The sequence below is a fragment of the Artemia sp. Qi Xiang Cuo genome, chromosome 10 (genome assembly GCF_049724085.1).
Source record: "Artemia sp. Qi Xiang Cuo chromosome 10, ASM4972408v1, whole genome shotgun sequence".
Classification (NCBI taxonomy): Eukaryota; Metazoa; Arthropoda; class Branchiopoda; order Anostraca; family Artemiidae; genus Artemia; species Artemia sp. Qi Xiang Cuo.
The window spans coordinates 40,210,706-40,236,986 of NC_142803.1; the positions used below are offsets into that span (position 1 = coordinate 40,210,706).

At 32.4% G+C, this 26,281-nt stretch overlaps 1 protein-coding gene across 1 annotated transcript in view; it reads left to right on the forward strand.

Annotated features, from left to right (window-relative positions):
* Gpo1 (glycerophosphate oxidase 1) overlaps positions 1–26,281 on the forward strand; it is a 97,246-nt gene that overhangs the window by 24,886 nt on the left and 46,079 nt on the right. The window contains exons 2-4 of the mRNA XM_089095419.1: positions 7,576–7,705; positions 16,233–16,407; positions 18,224–18,446. Coding sequence (XP_088951545.1) covers positions 7,619–7,705; positions 16,233–16,407; positions 18,224–18,446 — 485 coding nt within the window. The 5' untranslated portion in view covers positions 7,576–7,618. The remainder of the gene's footprint in view (positions 1–7,575; positions 7,706–16,232; positions 16,408–18,223; positions 18,447–26,281) is intronic.

Genomic DNA, 26,281 nt, shown 5'->3' on the forward strand with positions numbered 1-26,281 from the left:
ATTCACTCTGACACTTAGATTCGGTCAATTTTATCCTATGTATCCGAGAAAAGGATGTTGATATAGAATTTAATCACTCTGATACTTATATTTTGATAATTTTATCCGACGTATCCAGAAAAGGATATTGATAATGAATTTATTCACTCTGACGCTTACATTTTGTCATTGTTATCCTATGTATCCGACAAAGGGTGTTGATATAGAATTTAAACACTCTAATAGTTAGATTTTGATAAAGTTATCCGATGTATCCAGCATAGGATGTTTATAAAGAATTCGTTCACTCTGATACTTAGATTTTGTCAATTTTATCCTATGTATCCGACAAATGTTGTTGATAAAGAATTTATTCATTCTAATACATAGATTTTGTCAGTGTTATCCAACGTATCCGAAAAATGATGTTGATAAAAAGAAAATGCTAATAAGGAATTTATTCACTCTGATGCTTAGATTTTGTCAATGTTATTAAACGTATCTGTCAAATGACATTGATAACGAATTGATTCCCTCTGATGCATAGATTTTCTCAATTTTATCAAGCGTGTCTGACAAATGACGATGATAGTGAATTTATTCGCTCTGATGCTTAGATTTTATGAATGTTATCCGATGTATCTGACAAAAGAAGTTGATAAAGAATTTATTCACTCTGATACTTAGATTTTGACAATGTTATCTGACATATCAGACAAAAGAGGCTGATAAAGAATTTATTCACTCTGTTGCTTAGAATTTGTCAATTTTATTCGACGTATCCAACAAATGATGTTGATAAATAATGTTAATAAAGAATTTATTCACTCTGATACTTAGATTTTGACAATATTATCAAATTTATCCGTCAAATGACATTGATAAAGAATTTGTTCACTCTGATCGCTTAGATTTTCTCAGTTTTATCAAGCATATCTGACAAAAGACGATGATAAAGAATTTATTCACTCTGATACTTAGATTTTGTGAATGATATCTTATATAACCGACAAAGGAAGTTGATAAAAGAATTTAATTACTCTGATACTTAAATTTTGACAATGTTATCCAACGTATCCGACAAAAGATATTGATAAAGAATTTATTCAATCTGATAGTTATATTTTGTCAATTTTATCCGATGTAATTGAAAGAGATGTTGATAGAAAACGTTTATTCACTCTAATACTTAGATTTTATCGATGTTATCCTATGTATTCAAGAATAGATATTAATATAGAATTCAATCGCTCTAAAAGTTAGATTTTGATAATGTTAACCGAGGTATCCAGTAAATAATGCTGATAAAGAATTTCTAATTAGATTTCGTCAATGTTATCTGATGTAACCAAAAAAGGAAGTTGATAAAAGAATTTATTCACTCTCATACTTAGATTTTAGCGATGTCATCCAATGTGTCTGACAAAAGCTATTGATAGAGCATTTATTGAATCTTATATTTCGATTTTGTTAATTTATCCGATTTGACTGACTCAGATCTTGTTAGAAAACATTTATTCACTTTAATACTTAGATTTTGTCGATGTTATTTTATGTATTCGAGAATAGATGTTGATATAGAATTTAATCACTCTGATACTTAGATTTTGATAATATTAACCGACGGATCCAGCAAATGATGCTGATAAAGAATTTATTCACTATGATACTTAAAATTTCTCAATTTTATCCGACGTATCCGACAAAGGATGATGATAAAGAATTTATTCATTATAATACATAGATTCTGGCAATGTTATCCGACGTATCCGACAAATAATATCGATAAAGAATGTTAATAAAGCAATTTGTTTACTCTGATGCTTAAATTTTGTCAATGTTATCAAACGTATCTGTCAAAAGACATTGATAAAGAATTTATTCACTCTGATACTTAGATTTTCTCAATTTTATCCAACGTATCTAGTAAAGGACTATGATAAAGAATTTATTCACTCTGATACTTAGACTTTGTGAATGTTATCTGATGTATCCGACAAAGGAAGTTGATGAAGAATTTATTCACTATGATACTTTGATTTGGTCAGTTTTATCAAACGTATCTGTCACAAGACATTGATAAAGAATTTATCACTCTGATGCCTAGATTTTCTTAATACTATGAATCATATCTGACAAAAGACGATGATAAAGAATTTATTCACTCTGATACTATCAAACTTATCAGTCAAATGATATTGATAAAGAATTTATTCACTCTGATGCTTAGATTTTCTCAATTTTATCCAGCATATCTGACAAAAGAAGTTGATAAAGAACTTTTTCACTCTGATGCTTAGATTTTGACAATGCTATCCGACAAAAAATTTTGATAAAGAATTATTCACTCTGATATTTAGATTTTGTCAATTTTATCCGATTTATCCGACAAAGATGCTGATAGAAAAAATTTATTCACTCTGATATTTAGATTTTGTCCATTGTTATCCCATGTATCTTACAATAGATGTTGATACAGAATTTAATCACTCAGGCACCTAGGTTTTGATAATTTTAACTGAAATATCTGGTAATGGATGTTGATAAGGAATCTATTCACGCTGATACTTAGATTTCATAAATTTTATCCCGACCTATCCGTTAAAGGATGTTGATAAAGAATTTATTTATTCTAATACATAGATTTTATCAATGTTATCTGACGTATCCGACAAATGATATCGATAAAGAATGTTAATAAAGAATTTCTCCACTCTGATACTTAAATTTTATCCGTGTTATCAAAAGTATCTGTCAACTGGCATTGATAACGAATTTATTCTCTCTGATCCTACGATTTTCTCAATTTTATCAGGCATGTCTGACAAAGTACGATGACGAGGAATTTATTCACTCTGATACTTAGATTTCATGAACTTTTTCCGATGTATCTGGCAAAAGAAGCTGATAAAGAATTTATTCACTATGTCACTTAGATTTGGTCGTTGTTATCAAACATATCTCCCGAAAGACATTGATAAAGAATTTGTTCACTTTGATAGAATTTGTTAGTGTTAAGAAAAAGTTGCTACTTCTGACAGATAACTTGTTATCATAAACGAAAAATTGTTACTTCTATGACGGAAAACTAGGTACTATTAGAAGAAATTTGCTACTGTTAAGAAAACAACTATCACTTCCAAGAGAAATTTGAGTGTGTTAAGTAAAGGTTTGTTAGTCTTAATGGAAAATGTTTATACTTTGAAGAGAAAATTTGTAAGTGATAAGGAAAACTTTCTACTTCTGACAAAAACATTGTTATCATAACAAAAAGATTGTTACTTGTGAGAAAAATATGGTATCATTGACAGAAAACTTGTTACTTCTAACAGAGAACTTGTTATCAGTGACAAAAAATTGTTACTTCTATGAGAAATTTGTTATCTTTGACGGAAAACTTGGTGTTATTAGAAAATTTTTTTTACTGTTAAGAAAGTACCTATTACTTCCAAGAGAAATTTGAGTGTGTTAAGTATAAGTTTGTTAGTATTAAAGAAAAAGTTGTTACTCCGATGAGAAAATTTTTTAGTGTTAAGGAAAACTTACTACTTCTGCCAGAAAACTTGTTATCATAAGTGAAAAAAATTGTTAATTCTGTTAAAAATTTGGTATCTGAGAGAAAACCTACTTCCAAGATAAAAGTTGTTATCATTGACAAAAACTGTCACTTTTAAGAGAACTTTTTTATCTTTGATGGAAAAATTGGTGCTATTAGAAGAAATTTGTTACTGCTAAGAAAAAAAACTGTTACTTCTAAGGGAAATTTAAGCGTGTTAAGTAAAAGTTTATTAGTATTATGGAATAAGTTGTTACTTCGATGGAGAAAATTGAATAGTGATAAGGAGAACTTGCTACTTCTGACAGAAAACTTGTTATCATAACGAAAAAATTGTTACTTGTAAGAAAAATAAGGTATCTTTGACAGAAAACTTGTTACTTCTATGAGGAATTTTTTATCTTTGACGGAAAACTTGGTGCTATTGGAAGAATTTTTTTACTGTTAAGAAAATACCTATTACTTCCAAGAGAAATTTGAGTGTGTTAAGTAAAAGTTTGTTAGTATTAAGGAAAAAAATGTTGCTTCGATGAGAAAATTTGTTAGTGTTAAGGAAAACTTGTTACTTCTGACAGAAAACTTGTTGTCATAAATGAAAAAATTTGTTACTTCTATGTTTAATTTGGTATCTTTGAGAGAAAACCTTCTACTTCTAACAGAAAAGTTGTTATCATTGAAAAAAATTTTCACTTTTAAGAGAAATTTGTTATCTTTGATGGAAAACTTGGTGCTATTAGAAGAAATTTATTACTGCTAAGAAAAAAAAACTGTTATTTCTAAGGGAAATTTAAGTGTGTTAAGTAAAAGTTTATTAGTATTAAGGAGTAAATTGTTGCTTCTAAGGAGAAAATTTGTTAATGATAAGGAAAACTTGCTACTTCTGACAGAAAACTTGTTATTATAACGAAAAAATTGTTACTTGTAAGAAAAATATGGTATCATTGACAGAAAACTTGTTACTTCTAACAGATAACGTGTTATCAGTGACGAAAAATTGTTACTTCTATGAGAAACTTTTTATCCGATGTATCTGACAAAGATGCTGATAGAAAAAATTTATTCGCTCTGATACTTGGATTTTGTCCATGTTATCACATGTATCCTACAATAGATGTTGATACATAATCTAATCACTCTGGCAACTAGGTTTTGATAATTTTAACCGAAATATCTGGTAAAGGATGTTGATAAAGAATCTATTTACTCTGATACTTAGATTTTATAAATTGTATCCCGACCTATCCGTTAAAAGATGTTGATAAAGAATTTATTTATTCTAATACATAGATTTTATCAATGTTATCTGACGTATCCGACAAATGATATCGATAAAGAATCTTAATAAAGAATTTGTCCACTCTGATACTTAAAGTTTATCAGTGTTATCAAAAGTATCTGTCAAATGGCATTGATAAAGAATTTATTCTCTCTGATACTAGGATTTTTTCAATTTAACAGGCATATCTGACAAAGGACGATGATAAGGAATCTATTCACTCTGATACTTAGATTTTGTGAATGTTATCTAATGTATCTGACAAAAGAAGCTGATAAAGAATTTATTCACTATGTTACTTAGATTTAGTCGGTGTTATCAAACGTATCTCCCAAAAGACATTGATAAAGAATTTGTTCACTTTGATAGAATTTGTTAGTGTTAAGAAAAAGTTGCTACTTCTGACAGATAACTTGTTATCATAAACGAAAAATTGTTACTTCCAAGAGAAATTTGAGTGTGTTAAGTAAAAGTTTGTTAGTCTTAATGGAAACTGTTTATACTTTGAAGAGAAAATTTGTAAGTGATAAGGAAAACTTTCTACTTCTGACAGAAACATTGTTATTATAACGAAAAAATTGTTACTTGTAAGAAAAATATAGCATTATTGACAAAAAACTTGTTACTTCTAACAGATAACTTGTTATCAGTGACAAAAAACTGTTACTTCTAAGAGAGATTTGTTATCTTTGACGGAAAACTTGGTGTTATTAGAAGAATTTTGTTACTGTTAAGAAAATACCTGTTACTCCCAAGAGAACTTTGAGTGTGTTAAGTATAAGTTTGTTAGTATTAAAGAAAAAGTTGTTACTCCGATGAGAAAATTTTTTAGTGTTAAGGAAAACTTACTACTTCTGCCAGAAAACTTGTTATCATAAGTGAAAAAAATTGTTAATTCTGTTAAAAATTTGGTATCTGAGAGAAAACCTACTTCTAACAGAAAAGTTGTTATCATTGACAAAAATTGTCACTTTTAAGAGAATTTGTTATCTTTGATGGAAAATTTGGTGCTATTAGAAGAAATTTGTTACTGTTAAGAAAATACATGTTACTTCTTAGAGAAATTTGAGTGTGTTAAGAAGAAAAAAAAATTTGAGTAATTTCTGCCCAAAAAAAATTCAGTCCAAAAAAAAGTGCTATTACAAACAATATTTTTCCAATAGTAAAAGCCACGACTAACATTTCTATATCGTTCTCATTTTGAATTTGGAAAATATGTTTAAAATTTTTTATGTTTAAAGTATGTGTCATGTCATTCTAAGACATGTAAAAAAAGTTGAAAAAAATATGTTAATTTTTTTTAAGTTCAAAAAATGGGGGGGGGGGGAGGGGCCCAAAAAGTTGGAGGAAGGGGGACCCTTGGAGATTTGTGGTAGAGGGTCCTTGGAGGTTGAGGTCCTTGGTGGTTAGGGTTGTTGGTGGTTGTGGTCCTTGATGGTTCAAACCCATAATCATCTCACTAGTTGATTTCTAAGGATTGTTCTGAATTTCTCTATTAAAATTTCTTTTCTTGGCATCTACATCTTTATTAGTTTCAACTTTTTAGAATACACCAATGCTAAGGCATATTTTATATTGGTAACACTACTCAAATGGTACTTGTGTATTATACAGAACACAGTCGAGGAGTAAAGCTATGTCAATGCATAAGGTCATCTTGGCACCATTTTTAGCATACCCCATAAGGTCATTTTTAGCATACCCCAATGCTAAACCATATTTTATATTTGCAACACTGTTCAAATGGTAGTTCTGTAATATACAGAACACAGCCAAGGTAAGTCCCATGATTACCTTGTCAACAGTAATCGTTTCCTTAGATTGATACCAATGATGTTATTCCAATTTATATTAAATTGCGTAAGAGCTAGCACCCCCTTCGGGCTTACGTTAACTGGTAAGCACTTTAACCCTTTTTTACCACTTTCATACAATCCAATTAAAAATATTCTCGAACTCTGTTTCACCCCTATTATTCAATCACCAGTTAAGATCATTCAGAGCAGAGTTACGCCAATGGAATACCTTTTTTCGCAAATTGAGTTAGTTTTACGCAAATGATTCAACTTTTTAGTATCTAATACCATATGCAATCATTAAAGCTTCCGTTGAATTCTAATAGCCGAAAGCTTGGCTGTTAGCCTCAGAAACCCGTCTGGCATGTATTGAATCTGATTGCTATAGCTATGATAATCAAGTTACTGTATATTAAGTACCCTCTATATCCGCTCTCTCTGATTGGCCCAGAAAATGGGTGTTGATACAGAAACCTGTATGGTAAGTCATGCACCGTCTGTAGTACTAGATACCTGTCCGTGGTAAGCCATGTACCGGCTGTAGTACTAGATACCTGTCCGTGGTAAGGCCATATTATGCAATCATGCGCTGGATAGCAGTATAGGTTACTACTTATAGGAGCTTGAAACCTCTACAGTATGGTTCTCTTATCTGCTGAATCTGGTGGTGTGATTTTCATTAACCGCGATATTTTTAGGGGTGTTCCCCCTTTTTCAAAAATTGGGCCAATTTTTTCAGGGTTGTTAGTTTTGATGGATAGCATTAAACTTAATGAACGTTATGTATTTGGAATCAACATTAATATTCTACCCATTTGATTTGTCTGATATTAAAAAACTGTGTTTTTTAGAGTTTTGGTTACAATTTAGCCGCTCGTACTTACAATTTATCCTCGCGTCGCTCGTACTTACAATTTGTTACCACGAATTGTTTGATCTTAGATCGTAAAGTAAATATTTTTTTGCAGGTAGAGTAGCCTGCATATTTAAGCTGATTTAAGTAGTCACATAATGTCAAGGTATAAGAAAGTCCTTGTTGCTGCAGCTGCGGCTGGTGGAGCAGTCTATGCTATTTCAAGTGTCTCTAGCAATCACCACGTAAGTAACACTAGATTTATTGTTTTACTCGTAATAGTTAGAGTGGAATATTTGACCCAACCCAACTCTTGAACCTTTCAAAGGTTCTCATCAAAGGAAAAATAGCCCAAATGTGCGAAAATCAAGCAGTTTCGAACTCAAGTGCCTTTTATGCAGATAGCCTCTTAGAGGCCCCTTTCGTTCTTAATAGGCCCATCTGTTCTACGATTAACCTCGATTTAGACAATTACACAATTAGGCACAGAAAGGTTTTCGACCATTAAGGCTTCGGAGGTCAAAAACAAGAAAAGGTCTATTTTTAGGTTACAATTTTACTGGGGAGGGGGATTTTTGGAAAAAAAATGGAGCCCATTCCCCCTTCAAATGAGCTGAATCGTCTTGCATCAAGAAGTACCCTTTCGTTGCGCCTTATTGTTTATGGAATTCAGTTTATTTATTGAACAGTTTTATAGTTGATATTTTGGGCAAAGCAAAACATTTTTATTTCTTTTCAGACTATAACATTTGAATTTCATTCAGCTTCGTTCATAAATTTGTGTCTGTATGTCTTCGTTTCGGGTGTTTCCCGTATGGGAATTCTGTCCGGAATTTTTTTAGAATAAACTTATTAATGAATTAACCAATTAAACCTAGGTCTGGGCAGCAATGTGAACTAAGTCCCACAAGTCCCATGGATATCGATTCACGAAAATGTGAGGGGTCAAAATGTATTTTCAAATGATTGTGAGTGATTTCTAAATCTAGTGATTGTTTACGATATAGCGCGTATATACATAATTTAATCAAATTAATCTTGTAAGAAGCTAAGTAATAAAAAAAACAAAACACAAAACAGTAATTCACTACACTTCCTAATATGTTCCAGATTAGCATTTATGCAAATATATCGCCTTTGAAACTTCCGATTTCCTGTGGTAACAATCTAATTAAGCAGAAATAATTTAATATGAAATAAATATTTATAACGCAAAAAATATAAATTGCTAAGTTTCGAACTATCAATGTTTACTAATATAAGAAAAAATATCCTTTATGTGAGGTTTGAAAAGGAAATTGCTAGTAACCACTTTCGTGGCTAAGTACGTAAAATAGTGGGTTTTGTTGTGGTTGACTTTTATTTGGTGACATAAATAAAAGTATTATATTATAAACAACCTCTCTACAACCTTATTTAAGCTTCTCGATTAACTCCCAGTAGGTACGCTTCAGATAATTAGTCAAGCCAAGGCCTAAGGGCACGCTACCAAGATTTACTCACCTTAGGACCATAATTATACCCCCTAGAAAGGGTAAGTTAACACAGCAACCAAAACCTACGTTGTAACAGCTAGTGACAGCTGGTGGCAACATAAACTTACTTTACTACATTCCCACCGTCAGGGTTGCCACCCCTAGTGATTTATCACTATTTCTAGTGATTTTTTATGTTGCATAGTCATTTTTTTCTAGCTAGTGATTTATACTGATTTTTGTTCTAAAACTAGTGATTTTTTCCTAAATCTAGCGATTGTTCACGATATAGCAAGTAGACTCATGATTCAATCAGATAAATCGTACAAGAAGCTACCTAATAAAAAAACACACAAAATAGTGATTCACTACAGTCCCTACCATATTAGCATTTATGCAAATACCGCCTTTGAAACTTCCGATTTCCCACTATATGTCCATACCAAATATGACCCCAGAGCGTTATCATCTAGATAATAGGTGAACTAGTTGATCGCAAAATTGCAAAAATGTTCTATACATCCTATTTACAACATTTGTTGAGGTCGAATTTTGTCTTCATATTTATGTCATTTTTTCTCTACAATCTGTCAGTTCTAAATTAGATTTTCTTCTGTTAAAACCTTTGAAAGTGGAGTGAATGGTGGATATAAATACACCCTCTATATCTGAAAATAGAACAGAAATAGAGTAATTGAAAATAAGAAGGTAGGTATACATTAAATATAATACTCTAAATGAAAAACAGAAATCATTGAAAAAATTAATAGGACTTTTTATAATAGTTTTTAAAATAGGACTCTTTTACAATGCCTCTTATAATAGGATTTGTAATATAACTAGATAGATTAAATCGATTGTTAGTTTCAGGATTGAAATTAGTTGGGAGTAGGAGGGGGGGGTATCTACTCTGGGAATGGTCTAATGATTTTAATTTCTGATTCTAATATCTAATCAAAACTCCGATAATTCTCCGAATTCTTTTATTTGTAATTGAAACACCTAATAAACACAGATAACGTCATATTCTTTAAGTTTTCGGATTTATGTGCTAATATATAAAACAGTTTGTGGTAACGAACTGTAAGAATGGAACTACAAGTCTCAATAGTAACCGAAATTCTAGAAACAGAATTTTGATACCAATCAATACTTCATCGGCTTATTAAGTTGATTCCAAATATATAAGATGCATTAAGCTTAGTTTTACCCATAAAATGCTAAGAAACTGTGAAAAATTACCTGATTTTTCAAAGAGGGAGGAAAGACCCAATAAAAGTGAAATTTTTTAAAATTAAAATCAAACCATTACATTCGGTGCATCAGAGAACCCTACTGTAGAGGTTTCAAGCCTCTATCTGCAAAACTGTTGAATTTTGTATTATTTGCCAGAAGAATAATCACGGATGCGTGTTAATATCTTTTTTTTTAGGGGTGATCGTACCGAACCAATGGTTCTAGAACATTGGGAGAGGGCTCATTTGAACGGAAATTAAAATTTCTGGTATCCCTTTTATTTGACCAAAAGGTCGGACGACTACTAGCTCCCCTGATATGTCCTTTTTTTCCCCAAAAATTGATTTGATCAAAAGTTTAAGATAGCCATTTTGTTTAGCATAGTTGAAAGGTTCCAAAACTATACCTTTAGATTTAACATGACCCACGCAACCCCTGAGGATAGTTCATGGGATGAAGTATGCTAAGGATAATAAGGATAATGTACGATCTATGAAAACCAGTTTCATTGCCACAAAGACAGATAACCGGTGACAGAATGCATTGGACTTGTATAACTTGGGCTATATATTTGCACATTAGGGGAGTGGGGGTATGGTTAGATTAAGTCACTTTACCCCCACACCCCTTTAATATGCAACTTTATAGCCCAAATTATATTATTATATAAACTAAAGTATTATATTTTCATCATAGTTCGGCATATTTCATTAGTATTAACATAGCTTTACTTCTTGGGTGTGTTTCGTATACGAGTTCCGTATTCCGTGTTTTCGTAATTAGCAAGTGCATCTTTATTTTTAAGAAGCATTAAGACCGATGCCTCTCGAAATTTGTGAAGAGTGGGACACATTTTTTCCATGGAATTATAAAAAGGTTATTTTCAAAATTGTCGCTGGTGTCAATTCGGGACAAGCGAGGAAGCAAGGATTTTGTTCCATTCTCTGCATAAAGATGCAAAAATGCATTTCTCAAAATTTCAAGGGTAATTTTCGCTTGAGAAAAAACAAAACATCAATCTAAGGGTATCTTTCCACATCTAGGGGGTAATTTTACCCCCTTCCTCTAGGTGTGCCTGTATAGAACATGGTAAAGAAACAAAACAATTATTAATTACAATGATAAAAAGTATTAAAATTCTAGTGATTTCTAATAATTTCTGGTCAATAGTCTAGTGATTTATGTGCTGATTTAGTATTTTTTTTTTCAAAAATCTAGGGATTTTTTTTCACCGGGTGGCAACCCTGCCCACCATATATCCGTATCAGATATGACCCCAGAGCGTTATTGTCAAGATAATAGACGAACTAGTTAATCGTAAAATTGCAAAAATGTTCTATACTTCCTATTTTACACCATTGGCTCAGTCAAATTTTTGCCTTCATATTTATGTTGGTTGTTTTTTCTGTAATCTGTCAGTTCTAAATTAGATTTTCTTCTGTTAAAACCTTTGAAAGTGGAGTGAATGGTTGATATGATATAAATACACCCTCTATATCTGAAAATAGAACAGAAATTGAGTAATTGAAAATAAGAAGGTAGGTATAGATTAAATATAATTTTCTAAATAAAAAAAAAGGAGAAATCATTGAAAAAGAAAATAAGACTTAGCGCTTTTTACAATAGGATTTGTAAAATAACTAGATAGATTAAATCGATTGTTAGTTTGATGGTCGAAGTCGGTTGAGAGTAAGGGGGAGTGTATCTACTCTGGGAATGGTCTAATGATTTTAATTTCTACTTCTAATATCTAATCAAAACTCCAATAATTCTCCAAATTCTCTCATTTATAATTGAAACACCTAATAAACGGAGATAATATTCTATTCTTTAAGTTTTGGGATTTATGTGCTAACATATCAAATAGTTTATGGTAACGAACTGTAAGAATGGAGCTACAAGGCTCAATAGTAACCGAAATTCTAGAAACGGAGTTTTGATGTCACTCAATATATCATCGGCTTATTATGTTGATTCCAAATATATCGGATTCATTAAGCTTAGCTTTACCCATAAAAGGTTGAGAAAATGTGACACATTTGCCTGATTTTTTAAAGAGGAGGAAACACCCAATAAAAGTAAAATAATTAAAATCAAACCATTAGATTTGGAGTATCAGAGAACCCTACTGTAGAGGTTTCAATCCCCTATCTGCAGAAGCGTTGAATTTTTATTATTTGCCGGAAGAAAAATTGTGGATGTGTGTTAATTTCTTCTTTTTTCCCCAGGGGTGATCGTATCGAACCAACGGTCCTAGAACATCGGGAGAGGGCTCATTTGAACGGGAATTAAAATTTCCGGTGTCCATTTTATTTGACCAATAAGATCGGACGGCAACTAGCCCCCCTCTCACATCCCATTTTCCCCCAAAAATTGTTTGATCAAAAGTTTGAAATTGCCATTTGTTTAGCATAGGCCTATTTGAAAGGTTTCAAAACTATACCCTTAGGTTTAACATGACCAACGCATCCCCTGAGGATAGGTCTTGGGATGAAAGTATGCTAAGGATAATTTGTTAGGGATAATAAGGATAATGTACGATCTATGAAGACCAGTTTCATAGCCACAAAGACAAATAACGGGTAACAGAATGCATTGGACTCGTATAACTTGAGCTATGTATTTGCACATTAGGGTGTGGGGGTAAGGTTAGGTTACCTTACCCCCACACCTTCCTAATGTGCAACTATATAGCCCAAACTATATTATTATATAAACTAAAGCATTATATTTTTATCATATTTCATTAGAATTAGCCTACCATAACTTTACTTCTTGGGTTTGTTCCATATAATTAACAAGTGCCTCTTTATTTTTAAGAAGCAATAAGACCGATGACTATTAAAATTTGCCGAGAATGCGATTCTTTTTTTCAATGAATGCATAAAAAGCCCATGTTAAGAAATGTTTCCGGTGTACCGATAATTACAGAAGCTCAATTAGAATTAAGAGAAAAAAACTTTCTATCTTCTATGGGAAAAAAACTGAGGTTTTGGATCGACCAGTGAAAAACATTAAAAAGAAAAAGCAAATATTTCGATTAGATCACTGATAACGAATTTTTAGTGATCGGGGTATAAGCCAAGGGTATCAATTCGGGAACAGGGAGGAAGCAATAATATTGTTCCATTCTCTGCATAAACATGCAAAACGGCATTTCTCAAAATCTCAAGGGCAGTTTTTGCTTGAGAAAAAACAAATCATCAATCTAAAGGTCCTTTTTCACATCTAAGGGGTAATTTTACCCCTTTCCTGCAGTTGTGCCTGCAAAGAACATGGTAAAGAAACAAATAAAAATATTAATTACAATGGTAAAGAGTATTATAATTCTAGTGATTTCTTGTCAATTATCTAGTGATTTATGTGCTGATTTAGTGATTTTTTCAAGAATTTAGTGATGTTTTTTCTTACCGGGTGGTAACCCTGGATTTATTGTTTGTTTGTTTTTGTGTTGTTTTTTTAGAATTAAAAAAACAATAAAATTAATCTTATTTTAGTCATTCATGAAGTCTAAGTGTAATTTTCCTTTATGACTTTCGACATCAATATTATTTCAGTGAAGCTGAGCTTTCTTGGTCATAAATTGTAAAGTTATAGCCTAAAAGTTAATAAAGGTAAATCGAAGTGAAGGAGTGGCACTAATCTTGTATATATGTCAATTTTTTTTTTACAGTTATTGAAATTTCAGATTTGTTCATAAATATCATTTGTTACCTCATTGCCAAATATTTATTTGCCCAAACTCTCGATAATGATTTAAACATTCTCCCATGATAGTAAAATTGTATCATGCTTCTTTTTTTGTTACCAAAATGTCACGCATTCATTACTGGAATAAATTTTTCGTCATTAATAAGAAATTTTGTCAGAGAAACTGTGGGCTGATTAGCAAATGTTTCAATTTCTTCAACTGAAAATAAAAGATCATAGAACGGTGAAGCATCTTGGCTAAAGGATCTGTGGAAGATCTAGAAATGTCCACGAGTACGAGCCATGGACATGACGAAACCCTTTCAGGTTTCTTTTTTGTATCTTGGTGATTTGGCTATGACGCTTAACTCGTTATGACGTATTTAAGTGTTTCCACGCTTGCGGAATATATTATTAATTATGTAATGCACATCATCATTGAAAATCAAATTAAAATTGAAACGATTTAGGTTAGAATTTAAGGTACTTTTTATTAGAGGAGGGGGTACGAATATTTCACTTCTGGGTTATTTGAGCAAGAAAAGATTCGAAGGAAAAAATTAATAGAACGTCTGCGTAGTTAAGTAACGGGTTCAGTAATCTATTGACACCTTTCCCTTTCTTTCAGACCCAAATATTACAATGATAGGAATTCTGGGTACTTGTCGGTTATTGGAAACACACTCAAGAATTACGCTTTGCACTGTAAGACAAAAACCGGTTTCCTTAATGGTTAATCCTAATGAAATTAAATTTAAAAAAAGCAAGTTTTTTCAACTGAAAGTAAGAAGCAACATTAAAACTAAAACGAACAGAAATTATTACGTATATGAGGGGGTTTGCCCCCTAATCAATACCCCGCTCTTTATGCTAAAGTTTGGATTGTGTTCGAATTACAAATCTCTGAATCACAAAGGCCGTTAATTAGAATAGATAGCTCGTTTGAAAGCACTAAAAAAACTTTAGCGTAAATAGTGAGGTATTGACTAGGGGGTGAACCCACTCATATACGTAGTAATTTCAGTTCGTTTTAAGTTTTAATGTTGGTCCTTACTTTCAGTTGAAAAAACTTGTTATTTTAATTTAATTTCTGATCGTTTTTTTAAATAATGCTGGAAAATCCGGCGCCCCCTTCATAGAAATGTCCCTTCACTCAAGGAAACATCCTCCATGGAAAGATCCTCCCTCGTAACCCCCTTCTCCGATCCTCCCCCCAGAAAAAATTTCTCCTAAAAACGTCTGTAGGCCTATATTTCCCAATAATCATTACTAAATGTAAAGAATGGGCAAAGTTCATAACTTGCAGCCCTTCCCCCGGGAGCTGTGGGGGACTAAGTCATCCTCACAGACATATTTATTAGATTCTCGACTGTACTGAACAAAATGGTTATGTCAAAACTTTGATTGAATGACTTTGGGAAAAAAATGAACTTTGGAGGGGGCCAAGTTGCCCTCCAATTTTTTTGGTCACTTAAAAAGGGCATTAGAACTTTTAATTTCCGTTCGAATGAGCCCACTCACGATATTCTAGTACTACTGGATCGATACAATTACCCCTGGCAAAAAAAAAAAACACGCATCCGTAATGTTTCTTCTGTCAAAAAATACGAAATTCCACATTTTTGTAGATAGGAGCTTGAAACATCTACAGTGGGGTTTTCTGTTAAGCTGAATCTGATGGTTTGATTTTTTTTTAAGATTATATCACTTTTAGGGGGATGTTTCCCCCTTTTTTCGAAAATAAGGCAAATTTTTTCAGGCTCGTAACTTTTGATGTGTTAGGCTAAATTTGATGAAACCCCTTGCATTGAAATTCGAGGTGTTTTTTTGCCATCCTTTTACGAGTTAATATTGTAAGTGGCAAAATCCTGTTGCATCACAGGATATATATAGAATGATTCTTCTAACTTGTCTATTCTTGATTTGGTAGTGATATTTGATGCAGGGTTTCCTTTTGATAATTATCTCTGAAATAGGTAAATTTTGACGCAATTTCTACCAAGGTGACTATAATAACACAATAATAGTTTGGAGAGTAAGAGAACTTGAATTAAATGATTGTCTTTTCATCATTAATTATAATTAATTATGTGATGATGTGACCATTCATCATTATGTGAGCCAATTTCACCAGCAATTGTCAATCAACAGTTTTTGATGGACTCTTTTGATGGACTTTTTGCAGACTCATAAAGCGCAGTGGTTGTTGATCAACAATCTTGATCCAAGATTTTCTGTTAGAGGGTGGAAAACGCCTTGTTCCTGTCAAACATTCAGTCTGACATCCTGTCGTATCAAGGACTGCCATTAAGAGATGCTTGTAGTGCATCTTGTATCTATATTTGTTTGTCTCATTTTCATTTATTTGTAGGTTGGTTTTAATCTAGCTTCTGCTGAAGCCAAAAATCCTTTTAATAAAAGGCCTACATTACCTTTGCCTTCTCGGGCGGATCAGTTAAAGTCCTTGCAAGAAGATGAATTCGACGTCTTGGTCATCGGAGGTGGTGCCACTGGGGCAGGGTGTGCACTTGATTCAGTATCCCGAGGTATGTAGAGCTCAATAAGACTTTTCCTGATTGCAAACTCAGTTTAAAATAAGATGAGAACTAATAAATTTAACTGTTTACCTTTAAATTCACTTTTTTGATAAAATGCTTGAGTCATTGAAAATAGCATTGTTTTATTTTTATGGGATGTATTACGTCTCTTTAATACTAATTTTGAAAACTTTTGCAGGAACTATTTTCCAAGGGAAAGTAAATAGCAGTAATTAATTTTAAAAAGAACAAAGTCATATGATCAGTCAAACTTAAAATGGACAATCATGTCAAATTTAAAAATTACTTTGAATGAATAAAAAAACTAAAGTGAACAGATATTAAAATCAAGAATCAAGTCAAATATAAAGCAACCATAAATTAACTAAAAATAAGATTGCTGTCACCACCCCTTCAGACTCCCTAAAAGCTAGTGTTCTTTGTGGAGCTTTACTGAATACCATACGTGTTTTGGAAAAGTGTTTTTTATTTATCATGACATGAATAAAAAACAAAAACGCAATAAACTTGATAGGACAGAATAGCAATACCTGAAGCGGTCTGATTGGTTTTCTGGAACAGTATTTCGATTTGGCGAAGCAATAAATGATTATAAAATAATTTCCTCTCACGGAAATTCCTTCCACGTAAAATAAACCCCCCTTCTCCGATAAATTCTCTCCGGACAATTGCATCCTTGCTGAAAATTCCCCCTTCCCCTCTTTAGAATTTCTTGCGGACAATTCAGCCTTATAGATTCTCCTTAGTATACTTTCATTTGAAAAAGACTTTAATTTCTTATCGTTTTTCCGATCACTCTGGAAATCGCTCCTTCCGTGGAAATTTCCCGGAAATCGAAACTCGCTGAAAATTTCTCTCGGACAATTCCCCCGGAACATCTTCATTTGCAAAATTGAGTTGGTAAAAAGAAAGCAAACCAAATAAAAAGAGTTTCGCATAAGAATTTTGTCAAATTCTCCCGGTGTAAAATTTCCCCTGGAAAGTTAAACACCGGAAATTTCCCTCCCTGTAAAAAATTCTTGCAATGGAAAACCAACCCAATCACAAAATCCCCCCCCCACCCCGTAAAATGTCTATGATTCTCAAAAACAAATACTATGCGTAAACAATGCGCAATTTTATAACTAAAAAACCTATCCTCAAGGGCTGTGGGGTCATTTTATATCCAAAGGCATATTTTTAGGACCTTTAAATTATTCTGAACAAAATGGCTATTCAAAATTTTTGTCGAACGATTTAAGGAAAAATGGATGGATAGGACGGGGGCAAGCTGCCCTGCAATCTTTTTGGTCACTTAAAAAGAGCACTAGAACTTTTAATTTCCTTTCGAATAAGCCGTCTCCCGATTTTCTTGGACCATTAGTTCGATACGATTAGCCCTGGGAAAAAAACACGCATCCGTGATCTTTCTTTTGGAAAAATATACAAAATTCCACATTTTCGTACATGTGAAATTGAAACCTGTACAGTAGGGTTTTCTGATACACTCAATCTGATGGTGTGATTTTCATTAAGATTCTTTGACTTTAAGGGGTGTTTTCACTCTTTTTCGAAAAGCAGATGAATTTTATCAGGTTCGCCACCTTAATGATTTATTTATATTTGGAATGGCCATAATAAGCCGATTATTTTGAAATATGTTTTGATATCAAAATTCCGTTTTTTAGAGTTTGGGTTACTATTGAGCCACGTCGCTCCTTGCCTATAATTCGAGATGCGATACAACCGTCTTATTAATTTATAATAAGAAATAATGTATTTGAAGTTTATATTGTTTTTAATAAAGAATTTTTTAAAATTTTAGGGTTGAAAACTGCTATGGTAGAATTAGACGATTTTTCAAGTGGCACAAGTTCAAGGAGCACAAAACTACTACACGGTGGTGTTAGGTATTTGCAGAAAGCTATCATGCAACTGGATCTAGAACAATATCGAATGGTACAAGAAGCACTCTATGAGAGATCTAACTTATTAGAAATCGCACCACATTTGTCTCATCCTTTACCCATTATGTTACCTGTGTATCAGTAAGTTTTTATTTTCAAAACTTCGCTTGACAGTATCTTAACATCATGATCAGTCCTATATATGCGAAAGGGTGAATCTACCCTAATTTTATTGAAACACAAACAAATAGTGAAATGTGGTCATCAGATCGTTTTCTTAAAAATTAATTTAAAAAAAACTCCGAAAAATAAGTTTTTCTAAGAAAAGTAAAAGGCCATTTTAAACTTAAGCTCAGCAGATACAAATACCTTTTAAAATTCAAACTCAAAACGACCAGAAATTACTATTAAAGAATAAATGAAACCCAAAATGAACAGAAATTAAATAAACATTCATAGGAAAAAACATACAACAAGTAATAATATAAATGAATAAATACATCGTAAAGGAAGTAATACTTAGATTGAATATGAAAATCAAGCTTAAAACGAAAAAAAATATTTTGGTATTGAAGTATAAATGACACTTAAAACGAACAGAAATTAAATAAACTATCAGTGCAAACGAACGCACAATCGATATTAATGTAAATGAATAAAGAAATCTTAAAACAAGTGAAACTTAAATTGAATATGCAAATCAAGCTTGAAACCAACAAAAATCCCTACAAACAAGAGTTTGTGTATGGCCTCCTTCTCTCACTGTAAAAGTCTAAAATCTCACTGGTAAAGTCTATTTCATGCATTTGGGAGAAAAGGGCACGGGGGGGGGGGGGGGCTGGTTATCCTCCGATATTATTTTGACGCTTAAAAACTGAACTAGAAGTTTCAATTTCCAATCAAACGAGCCCTCTCTGAAGTTTATACGAGCATTCCTTCCAGAAAAACATTATATGCCACCAGGGCATAACGTACAACTCTTGCTCTGAGGGTTGGGGGGGGTTGTCATCCTCAAAGACCTAATTTCCAGAACTTTCAACTACGTTGAACAAAATGGCTATCTTAAAATTTTGATTGGATGTGCTTGGGGAAAAGGTGGGCGTGAGAGGGGGTCAGTTGCCCTCCAATCACTTTCGACTTTACAAAAAGGCACTAGCCCTTTGAATTTCCAATCGAATGAGCCCTTTTTGAAGTTTCTACGACAATGCTTTCTATAAAAAGCTTATATGCCCCCAGGGCATAGCTTACAACCCTTGCCTTGAGGGCTGTGGGGGGATTGACCTCCTCAAAAACATAACTTCTATCTGGAAATCAACTACGATGTGTTTAGGGAAATGATAGGCGTAGAGGGGGTCTTAGTTGCCTTCCAATCACTTTTAATCCTTAAAAATTACACTAGAACTCTCGATTTCCGATTTAATGAGCCCCCTCCGAAGTTTATGTGACGACCCCTTCCATACGAAGTGCCTCTGGAAAGAAAAATTCATCAGATGCGACGCTATAGCGTTGCCTATAGTAAAGGCCCAATGTTTTATTATTTATTATTTTTTTTTCCAGGAGCTCTTCATATGGAAGGGGTCGTCGTAGAAACTTCAAAGGGGGCTTATTCGATTGGAAATCGAGAGTTCTAGTGCCCTTTTTAAGGGTCAAAAGTGATTGGACGGCAACTAACACCCCTTCCACGCCCACCACTCCAAAAATATCCAATCAAAATTTTGAAATAGCCATTTTGTTCAGATTAGTTGATTTCCAGATAGATATTATATTTTTGAGGAGGACACTCCCCCACAGCCCTCAGGGCAATTAGTACCAGTTATACTTTTGGTGCATGTAAAGTTTTTATAGAAAACGTTGTCGTCAGAACTTCAAAAAGGGCTAATTCGATTTGAAATTCAAAGGGCTAGTGCCCTTTTTAATAATCGAAATTGATTAGAGGTAAACTAACCCCCCTCTCACGCCCACCTTTTCCCCAAACACATCCAATCAAAATTTTGAGATAGCCATTTTGTTCAACGTAGTTGAAAATTCAGGAAAGTATATGTTTGAGCAGGACACTCCCCCCACAGTCTTCAGGGGCAAGGGTTATAAGTTATGCCTTGGGGGCATATATGGTTCTTATGGACGGAATGTTCGTATAAACTTCAGAGAGGGCTCATTTGATTGGAAATTGAAAACTCTAGTTCACTTTTTAAGCGTCAAAAGATATTGGAGAGTAACTAGCAGTAGTATGCGCCTTCTGGATTTGCGTACCGCCCTAGCAATTTCTATGTTATTTGCGTACCGCCATAGCAATTTCAACATTATTCTATAGAAGCTCTTCACCTTTTCAAAGAGATTCAGAGCTCCCTCACATAATGAAATTTGAGGGTCGATAAAGTGAAATTATGTCACTATTCTAGTTTTTCTAAACCGGTATTTTTCTAAACCGGTTTTCTAAACCGGCTTGCCTGTATAGGACCATGCTATTTGCTTGGCTCAATAGCAATTCCCATGTTATTTGCTAATTTTTTTTTTTTTTATTAGAAAATTGGACACTATACTCAGAATTACTTGATTGACATTTAAAATGGGGTAATGAGATTTGCAAATTGAACACTATGAACGATATTGATTAATGTTTTGAATAATAAGAGTGTGAATGACTCTAATTAGTGATTAAAGGGTTCATGATAAAAAAAAATTTTTTTTCTAGTTGTTTTCGTTTTTGCTTTATTGTTCGACTTGATGACAAAAAAAACATTTTGAAACTAAAGAAAACCATAAAATTTAGTAAATTGTCAAACAATATCAAAATGTAATCTCTTATTTATACGTTATATCTTGGAAATTAAGCCTCTTCTTATCATTATTCTGCAATTCAAATGCTTAATACCCCAAGCATATGCGAGTCAAATTTCACTTTAAAGTGCTGGCGTATCTGATGAAATAATTTAGGTCGTATGATCAATTTAGTAAGGACACCTACTCATTTAGTTTTCTTTCCTAATTTAGTGCGTTTTCTTAAGAAAATGGCCCATCGTTAAAAAATTTAGCCTTAGCTAGTTAAAACTGCACATAAACTCTTGATTTTTTGTCGTGTTAATTAGGTAATACAGGAACATTCGGTTTTCTTTCCTAATGTAAGTGTTTTCTTAAGAAAATGGCCCATCTTTAAAAAATTTAGCCTTAGCTAGTTAAAACTGCACATAAACTCTTGATTTTTTGTCGTGTTACTTAGGTAATAAAGGAACATTTGGTTTTCTTTCCTAATGTAAGTGTTTTCTTAAGAAAATGGCCCATCTTTAACAAATTTAGCCGTAGCTAGTTAAAACTGCGCATAAATTCTTCAATTTTAGTTATGTTAAACAGCTAATAAAGGAACATTTGGTTTTCTTTCCTAATTTAGTGTGTTTTCTTAAGAAAATGATCCATCGTTAACAAATTAAGCCTTAGCTAGTTAAAACTGCACATAAACTCTTCATTTTTTGTCGTGTTACTTAGGTAATAGAGGAACATTTATTTTTCTTTCCTAATTTAGTGTGTTTTCTTAAGAAAATGATCCATCTTTAACAAATTTAGCCTTAGCTAGTTAAAACTGCGCATAAATTCTTGATTTTTATCGTGTTACTTTCCTAATAAAGGAATATTTAGTATTTTTTTTTCTAATTTAGTGTGTTTTCTTAAGAAAATGATCCATCGTTAACAAATTTAGCCTTAGCTAGTTAAAACTGCACATAAACTCTTGATTTTTTGTCGTGTTATTTAGGTAATAAAGGAACATTCGGTTTTCTTTCCTAATGTAAGTGTTTTCTTAAGAAAATGGCCCATCTTTAACAAATTTAGCCGTAGCTAGTTAAAACTGCGCATAAATTCTTCAATTTTAGTTGTGTTAAACAGCTAATAAAGGAACATTTGGTTTTCTTTCCTAATTTAGTGTGTTTTCTTAAGAAAATGATCCATCGTTAACAAATTAAGCCTTAGCTAGTTAAAACTGTGCATAAATTCTTGATTTTTTGTCGTGTTGCTTAGGTAATAAAGGAACATTTAGTATGTTTTTTCTAATGTCAGTGTTTTCTTTAGAAAATGGACCATCGTTAACAAATTTAGCCTTAGCTAGTTAAAACTGTGCATAAATTCTTCAATTTTAGTTGTGTTAAACAGCTAATAAAGGAACAGTTGGTTTTCTTTCCTAATTTAGTGTGTTTTCTTAAGAAAAAGATCCATCTTTAAAAAATTTAGCCTTAGCTAGTTAAAACTGCACATAAATTCTTGATTTTTTGTCGTGTTACTTTCCTAATAAAGGAACATTTAATATTTTTTTCTAATTTAGTGTGTTTTCTTAAGAAAATGATCCATCGTTAACAAATTTAGCCTTAGCTAGTTAAAACCGCACATAAATTCTTCATTTTTTGTCGTGTTACTTACGTAATAAAGGAACATTTGGTTTACTTTCCTAATTTTGAGTTTTTTCTTACGATAGTGGCCCATTTTTAACAAATTCAGCCTTAGCTAGTTAATACTGGACATAAACTCTTGATTTTTTGTCCTGTTATTTAAGTAATAAAGGAACATTTGGTATTCTTTCCTAATTTAGTGTGTTTTCTTAAGAAAATGATCCATCGTTAACAAATTTAGCCTTAGCTAGTTAAAACTGCACATAAACTCTTCATTCATTTTGAATTTCTTTCATTGAAATGCAAGAGTTGGAATATTTCAGTAGTGTTTTGTTGTGCTTTACCTTGTCACAGTTACATTCTGTTGATTTTCATAGTTCATTTTGAATTTCTTTCATTGAAATGCAAGAGTTGGAATATTTTAGTAGTGTTTTGTTGTGCTTTACCTTGTCACAGTTACATTCTTTTGATTTTTCGAAGTTCATTTTGAATTTCTGTCGTGAAATGTAAGTTGGAATATTTTAGTAGTGTTTTGTTGTGCTTTACCTTGTCACAGTTACATTCTGTTGATTTTCATAGTTCATTTTGAATTTCTTTCATTGAAATGCAAGAGTTGGAATATTTCAGTAGTGTTTTGTTGTGGTTTACCTTGTCACAGTTACATTCTCTTAATTTTTCAAAGTTCATTTTGAATTTCTTTCGTTGAAATGAAAGAGTTGGAATATTTCAGTAGTGACTTGTTGTGCTTTACCTTGTCACAGTTACATTCTCTAATGATTTTTCGAAGTTCATCTTTAGCAAATTTACTGTCGTTGAGCATAGTCAAGAATTGCGCATAATTTCAGTTAGAGTTTTTGTCGTGTTGCTTTACCTTGTCACAGTTACATTCTGTTGATTTTCATAGTTCATTTTGAATTTCTTTCATTGAAATGCAAGAATTGGAATATTTCAGTAGTGTTTTGTTGTGCTTTACGTTGTCACAGTTACATTCTCTTAATTTTTCAAAGTTCATTTTGAATTTCTGTCGTGAAATGCAAGAATTGGAATATTTCAGTAGTGACTTGTTGTGCTTTACCTTGTCACAGCTACATTCTCTTGACTTTTCAAAGTTCATTTTGAATTTCTGTCGTGAAATGCAAGAGTTGGAATATTTCAGTAGTGTCTTGTTGTGCTTTACCTTTTCTCAGTTACATTCTCTTGATTTTTCTAATTTCATTTTGATTTTCTGTCGTAAAATGCAAGAGTTGGAATATTTCAGTAGTGTATTGTTGTGCTTTACCTTGTCACAGTTACATTCTCTTGATTTTTCAATGTTCATTTTGAATTTCTGTCGTGAAATGCAAGAGTTGGAAAATTGGGGTCTTAGTCCACCAGCCCGAATGGTGGAAATCCACTAGCTCAGTATTGGGGTCTTAGTCCACCAGCCTGAATGATGGAAATCCACTAGCTCAGTATTGGGATCTTACTCCTACAGCCTGAATGGCGGAAATCCACTAGCTCAGTATTGGGGTCTTAGTCCACCAGCCTGAATGGTGGACATCCACAGCTTTACCTTGTCACAGTTACATTCTCTTGATTTTTCGAAGTTCATTTTGAATTTCTGTCGTGAAATGCAAGAGTTGGAATATTTCAGTAGTGTTTTAGTGTGCTTTTACTTGTCACAGATACATTCTCTTGATTTTCATAGTTCATTTTGTATTTCTTTCTTTGAAATGCAAGAGTTGGAATATTTCAGTAGTGTTTTATTGTGCTTTACCTTGTCAAATTTACATTCTCTTAATTTTTCAAAGTTCATTTTGAATTTCTTTCGTGAAATGCAAGAATTGGAATATTTCAGTAGTGTCATGTCGTGGTTTACCTTGTCACAGCTACATTCTCATGATTTTTCAAAGTTCATTTTGAATTTCTGTCGTGAAATGCAAGAGTTGGATAATTTCAGTAGTGACTTGTTGTGCTTTACCTTGTCACAGTTACATTCTCTTGATTTTTCGAAGTTCATTTTGAATTTCTGTCATGAAATGCAAGAGTTGGAATATTTCAGTAGTGTTTTGTTGTGCTTTACCTCGTCACAGTTACATTCTGTTGATTTTCATAGTTCATTTTGAATTTCTTTCATTGAAATGCAAGAGTTGGAATATTTCAGTAGTGTTTTGTTGTGCTTTACCTTGTCACAGTTACAATCTCTTAATTTTTCAAAGTTCATTTTGAATTTGTTTCGTGAAATGCAAGAATTGGAATATTTCAGTAGTGTCTAGTCGTGGTTTACCTTGTCACAGCTACATTCTCATGATTTTTCAAAGTTCATCTTGAATTTCTGTCGTGAAATGCAAGAGTTGGAATATTTCAGTAGTGACTTGTTGTGCTTTACCCTGTCACAGTTACATTCTCTTGATTTTTCGAAGTTCATTTTGAATTTCTGTCGTGAAATGCAAGAGTTGGAATATTTCAGTAGTGTTTTGTTGTGCTTTACCTTGTCACAGTTACATTCTCTTGATTTTCATAGTTCATATTGAATTTCATTCATTGAAATGCAAGAGTTGGAATATTTCAGTAGTGTTTTGTTGTGCTTTACCTTGTCACAGTTACATTCTCGTAATTTTTCAAAGTTCATTTTGAATTTCTTTTGCGAAATGCAAGAATTGGAATATTTCAGTAGTGTCTTGTCGTGGTTTACCTTGTCACAGGTACATTCTCATGATTTTTCAAAGTTCATTTTGGATTTCTTTCGTTGAAATGCAAGAGTTGGAATATTTCAGTAGTGACTTGTTGTGCTTTACCTTGTCACAGTTACATTCTCTTGATTTTTCGAAGTTCATTTTGAATTTCTGTCGTGAAATGCAAGAGTTGGAATATTTCAGTAGAGTCTTGTTGTGCTTTACCTTGTCACAGTTACATTCTGTTGATTTTCCATAGTTCATTTTGAATTTCTTTCATTGAAATGCAAGAGTTGGAATATTTCAGTAGTGTTTTGTTGTGCTTTACCTTGTCACAGTTACATTCTCTTAATTTTTCAAAGTTCATTTTTAATTTCTTTCGTGAAATGCAAGAATTGGAATATCGTTTCTTCAACTGAAAGTAAGGAGCAACATCAAAACTTAAACCTTGGATAGACAATACAGATACTTTATTCAAGAAATTATGAAAAAATCACAAGTAAGTAACAAACTCTTTCTTGAATTCCCAATTGGATGCACAATACAGAAATTTAATTCAAGAAATTATGGGAAAAAAATGTAAGTAAGTAACAAACTCTATGCTTCTTCTGCATCAATTGTCGGATATGTTGAATAAAATATGCAAAGTCGACATAGTTTTATTTCATTTTTTAAGGTTAATTTAGACGAAGTGTCGTGCGCGCACGTAACTTCTTCTAAATTAACCTTAAAAAATGAAATAAAGCTATGTCGACTTTGCATATTTTATTCAACATGTCCGACAATTTATGCAGAAAAAGCATAGTTTGTTACTTACTTACTTACATTTTTTTTCCATAATTTCTTGAATTAAATTTCTGTATTGTGCATCCAAATGGGGAATTCAAGAAAGAGTTTGTTACTTACTTGCGATTTTTTCATAATTTCTTGAATAAAGTATCTGTATTGT